This window comes from Akebia trifoliata, unplaced genomic scaffold (genome assembly GCF_017979445.1).
Source record: "Akebia trifoliata isolate Shusen 1 unplaced genomic scaffold, ASM1797944v1 Contig00679, whole genome shotgun sequence".
In the NCBI taxonomy this organism is placed as follows: Eukaryota; Viridiplantae; Streptophyta; class Magnoliopsida; order Ranunculales; family Lardizabalaceae; genus Akebia; species Akebia trifoliata.
Window position 1 is genome coordinate 1 of NW_028237141.1, and position 5,398 is coordinate 5,398.

The 5,398-nt window shown below is 34.7% G+C and overlaps 1 protein-coding gene across 1 annotated transcript; it reads right to left on the reverse strand.

Moving 5' to 3' along the window:
• Positions 1-700: 700 nt before the first annotated feature.
• LOC147381174 (uncharacterized) lies at positions 701-4,406 on the reverse strand. The gene is made up of 3 exons (XM_086430752.1): positions 4,069-4,406; positions 2,606-3,772; positions 701-1,013 (listed from the first exon to the last, which is right to left on the reverse strand). Exons 1-3 carry the CDS (start codon positions 4,249-4,251, stop codon positions 879-881), a joined length of 1,485 nt encoding a protein of 494 aa, XP_086286878.1. The 5' UTR covers positions 4,252-4,406; the 3' UTR covers positions 701-878.
• Between the last annotated feature and the right edge of the window lie 992 nt (positions 4,407-5,398).

The following is a 5,398-nucleotide window of genomic DNA, read 5'->3' on the forward strand; positions in this document are numbered from 1 at the left end:
TTGTTTGTTTCTAAATTGAAGATGAAGTTATTTTATTTTATTTTATTTTGAATTTGTCAAAGTCGTGGCTAGATTCTGACTCCTTTTGGATTGAAGTTATTGAAACAGTGCATCATGATTCTCATCTTCACAGATTTAAATGCCAAATGAATAGTTGATGATGATTTTGTACTTTTGATCATTCTTTTCTTGCCAATAAATAATAAATATTAGTGGTTTTTCTCCCTTCCCTGTCAGTAGTACTTTAAAAATGGGTTGAGTTTTGATTGCATTTTAGGCTGCTTCCCCCTTTCTAGATTTCCTTTGGAGTTGGTTTATTATACAAGGCCTTCATACTCCCTAGATTTGCATATTAAAATAGACCGACCGACCAGACCAGTATCCAATTTAAACTTGAATGATAAAAGCCTAACCGCTGTGTGAAATTAGTGATATTTGGTTTATACCCCCTTGATCGAAGGTTTATATATATATAAATGCTGGTTCATCATGAATATATGCTTAAAAAAAAAACACGTTGAATTGATGACATTGTTGAGAAAGAATGGCTTTTCCTAGATGAAATGAAACATTTGATTCATGTAACAGGAGGAAGACATGTGTCCATGAAAGAGGGATTAAGTGGAACATAATTGATTGGGTGGGTAGAGAGTCGTAAGAACACTTGGTTTTCCTTTACTTTCTTTGGGGCTGGGGTTGGGGTTGGGCACCTATAAAATCTAAGACTTACTCCTTTTTCTACATTTTCTTTTTACAAATACCTTTTTTTCTAGAAAATTATTATGACATATTATACAATTGGGACATCAAAACAAAGCTGAATTAGTACAATCATACAATCAATTGGCCTTGTTCTTCTTCACAGACCAGAAAATTAATTACACTTGAGATCTCTGTAGCTCTTGAATTCGATTGGGTATGGTGGAATCAAACACAAGGCTCTGTGGATTCTCTGCATATGCTACATGGTATGCACACACGCACGCCTGAGGCCATGTCATGCCAATCCGACTCTGCAATGCAAATCACCAATTTACACTCAAATTTAATGGGAGCCAAGACCATATGTGGTTTTTGGTCTGCTTCCACTTGCTTCATCCAATCCAACTCTTTTAATCATATATATATATATATGGAGAATTACCTAACAAATCAAATGTCTTACTAATTATTTAAAAAATACTAATATTTTATAATGAATTTTTTTTTATGTTGGACCATCCATCCAATGTTTTACATTGTATTTAAATTTATATAAATTAAATAAAAAACCCCAAAAATTCTCCTCTACTCATCAGGGCATTTGGGAATTTTCATCAATCATATTCATAAAATAACATAATTGTTTTCATATATATATATATTTATAGATATATATGAGGAAATCATCCTCATAAAAAATCAACAAATTCTGAAATTTCTAACCTTATTTTATAAGATGAAGAATCGTGAACCGTCAATTTTTACTGTTAGTTTGTAATCACTTTTCATGGGGTTAGAAGTTTCAGAATTGACTAATTTTTTGTGAGGATGATCTACTAATTATAGAGATCATCTTCACAAAAATCATTCCATTCGAAACTTTTTACTTAAATAAGATAAAACTTTCTCTAGAATGTTGGTTAGGATTTTGTCAAAAGAAACCCGCTCTATATATATATATATATATCATTATAATTAACTAGTTTTTTTTTTTTTTAATTTTAAAATTACCTCGTTGTTAGATTGGTGAAATTAGCTTTAGTCTGTTGTAAAATGCAAGACTAGGTTCACCGCCTTGATCATATAAGTGGACATTCATTGTGTTTTATTGATGTTTTAAAGCTGAAATTTTGATTTTTATCAAAATGTTCTTTAAATAATTAAATTACTAAATCAAAATTTGAAAAGTCAAAATTTCAACGTGTATCGTCAAGAAAAAGTAACCTTGATTCACGGCCAAAGGGGTAAACCTAATCTTGTAGCATGTAACGGGGTCAACTAATTTTACGTCAAGAAAAAGTAACCTAACCTTCTAAAATAAAATAAAAAATTCGTTCGACTGAATTTTTAAAAATGACACGTGCATTTTGACTTGATTGGGATTATGAGTTGACTCAGTAAGTTGGTTCAAATGAGTTTTAAAACAAATATATATATATATATATATATATATATATATGGGTCGGGTTCCTGCAACACACATTGCGACACACATATAGACAACGTGTTTGTCTTATATGGGCAAAAATGTTTGGAATGGGCTGATTTTTTGTGAGGATGATCTCTATGATGAGAGAATCATCCTGGCAAAAATCATCAAATTCCAAAACTTCTAACCCCATCAAAATTGATTTACAAAAATTGGACGGTCTATAATTTTTCAACAAAAATCGGACGGTCTAGAAGTTTTGGAATGGGATGATTTTTTGCCAGGATGATCCCCTCACCATAGAGATCATCCTCACAAAAAATCAGCCCATTCCAAACATTTTTGCCCATATAAGACAAAACGCGTTGTCTATATGGTTGTCTATATGATTGTCGTTTGAACCTGATCCTATATATATATATATATATATATATATATATATATATAGAAAGAAAATATGGGTTGAAACTTTACCGTGAAATAACCAATGAAGAAGGCACAGATGGAGAGTTGAGTAGCATAGGTCTTGTCGATTGCAAGAGCCCAGGATCCAGCCACAAGTGTGCACAATGACCCACTTGCCGATCCACACATAAAGCAAAACGACCCGGTGAGCTCTGACTCAATCAACGATTTCATCCTAACTCGTTCAAACATCTCCCACGTATCAACTGATGCCCTCACAAATCCCTTACCATACACACCCACATGCACGAACCCCCACCGATTTCCATACGCCACAATTCTTTCTGCCACACCAGCGTAACAATCTGCACAAGAAAACATGAACTCATCCGTGTCACCTGCAACTGAACTCATCGCACGTGCCGATCCCCATATAAACCCAATAATAGGTTCAAGAACAGATCCGAGACAAACACTACCCATCATCATCACGGAGAAATCCACACGTGTACCAATCTCTATCCTTCGTGTGAAATACATATAAGCCTCCCTCGAGATTGTTACATGCAATACGTTCCTAATAACGTGCATAGTCCATGCAAGACTTAAAAAAAGAAACACAAAGACGAAAAGTGAGAAGAATCGGATCCGGGTATGGGTATTGGTAGCACTTCCTATACCCGAAACCGTTAAACAGGAATAAATGGTGCCAATGAGAAGAGAAATAGTGAGCGAACTTGTAGCACCAAGAGAAGGTGCAGAGAGAGAAACTGATAGAATTTGATTGGCATGATCGACACGTGGCACGACCCAACATGCGTAAAGGGATTGAAAGAGGGCAAAGATGAGTGCAAAAGCAGCTGCAGAGAAACTTCCAGCATTGCCAATGGAGAGAAGTAGAATGGCAACCGCGAATGTTAATGAAGGGCTAAGCCAAAAGGCAGCTTTTAGGGTTTTGGAGGGGTTGTATCTGGTGGCACATTGCCATAAGAAGGCTGTAATGGCGGCACATGCTGATGAAGTAAGGAGTGGTGGGTACCAATGGAGGGGGCGAAAGTGAAAGTGAAAGTGGTAGGTTGTGGTGGTGGTCAAGCTGTGGACTGTGAAGAAGATTATTAAGATGGTGGTTAAGAAAAGGTGGAGGTAGAAGAGGAGGAGAAAGAGTTTGCTGGAAAAATTCCTGGCCACCACGGTCTCTGTTGTTTTGAGGTGGGAGATGGGTTCTTGGTCCTGCTCCTGCTCCTGCTAAACAAAAATAAATTAATATTTAAAATTGATAAAAATTAATTACAAGTTCTTGAAGAGATTATTTAAAATAAAAAAAAAGATTTGGGTTAGAGATCTTCTTGTCCATGAATAATCCTTCTATTGTGATTTAAAAAAAAAAATCAATGCTAAATATGATTACTAGAATACTTTGAACTAATCTAAATTATCCAATAAAGAAAAAAATATGAATGAGTGAAAGAAAGACAAGAATCAGAGACAAATAAACATAAGAGATGGTAGAAAGAAAGAGAGAGAAAACCAACCTTAATGGGGGGGCTAATCTTCTTATTGCTTCTGATGCTGCTTCTGGGATTTTTTGATGAATGAAAATGTTGCTGCTCTTGTTTCTCTGTTGGTGGCATTTGAGTTTGGATTGGCAGAGAAGCCGTAGTAGTAGTAGAAGAAGAAGAAGAAGAAGTGGCGTTAGAATGCTTGATTTCAGCCATGTGATGCTCACTGCTTCTTTAATTCTTTCTTTCTCTATTTGATATCTGATGATTAGGATTTTCTTTCACTTTCTTGGAGACTACGATTCAGAAAAATTAAACAAATACCAAATGTCTCTGGTCTTCCTTTAATATTAAATAATAAAAGTCTTACTTAGTCCACCATCCATTTTCTTTCTTCAAATTAACTTCTTTAACAAGAATAAGTTACTTCAAGTATTCAAATTTTAATGAATCGTGCTGGGGTGATACAAGGGTGACAAAAACTCGTGGTATCGTGCACATTACCGTAGATACTTTTCCGCGAGATACGAGTAATGTGTGTGCGCCACCACATCATTTTTTGTCACGTTTGTGTCTACGTTTGTATCATTCCTGCATTTTCCAATTTTAATTTAAAAATTTAAGTCAAATTTAGTGTCAACATCGTTGGACACAGAGTATCCATCCAACATAGAGAGAGAGAGTTAATGGGCAAATGATATCCCTAAAAAACTTGTATTGATCAGATCAGGGTGTTAGGGTGTTCGTGTAGTAGACATTAAGTGTCCAACGTCGATGCACCCCTAAAAAAATAGTTGTTAGTTGGGATGACACGTAGAGGATAATAAAGAAGTCAGCCATGGTGACGTGAAGACGGAAGGAAGGCTCTTCAAATCAAATAGCTGGTGAGGTAATTTGGGCTGGAAATGCGTTTGGTTAGGTTCAATTGTTCTGTTGGTAACTGAATTTTGTTTCTCTGTTTCCAGCTTTTCTTGTGTTTGTTTATTATGTGAGTCAGAACATAACCATAGTTTTTTAAACTTTTTTTAAAAAAAAAAAAAAATTTTAAAACAGAGTTTCTATTGACACCCCAACTTTTAATTACAATAGACCAAACTTAATATCCACATCACTTTGATTTGAAAACGATTGTTGTGTTATATAATAAGTAAAAGTCAACTTTTAATTACAACAGACCAAACTTAATATCCACATCACTTTGATTTGAAAACGATTGTTGTGTTATATAATAAGTAAAAGTTGATGCAAAATAAAATAAAATTAAAGAATCGTATTAAACTCACTTGAGAAAGGTCAGTCAAAAAGTAAAACTTTCCTCTTGTTTGTATCTCAGGGAAAAGATCTATGGCTATGTGCGTGTATG

Excerpts from the sequence above, each read along its gene's own strand:
- LOC147381174 (XM_086430752.1), bottom strand. The coding sequence starts at position 4,251 with ATGGCTGAAATCAAGCATTCTAACGCCACTTCTTCTTCTTCTTCTTCT. Across the intron at positions 3,773-4,068 it reads AGATTAGCCCCCCCATTAAG|GAGCAGGACCAAGAACCCAT; the intron begins GTTGGTTTTCTC and ends TAGCAGGAGCAG. Across the intron at positions 1,014-2,605 it reads TCTTCATTGGTTATTTCACG|AGTCGGATTGGCATGACATG; the intron begins GTAAAGTTTCAA and ends TTTGCATTGCAG.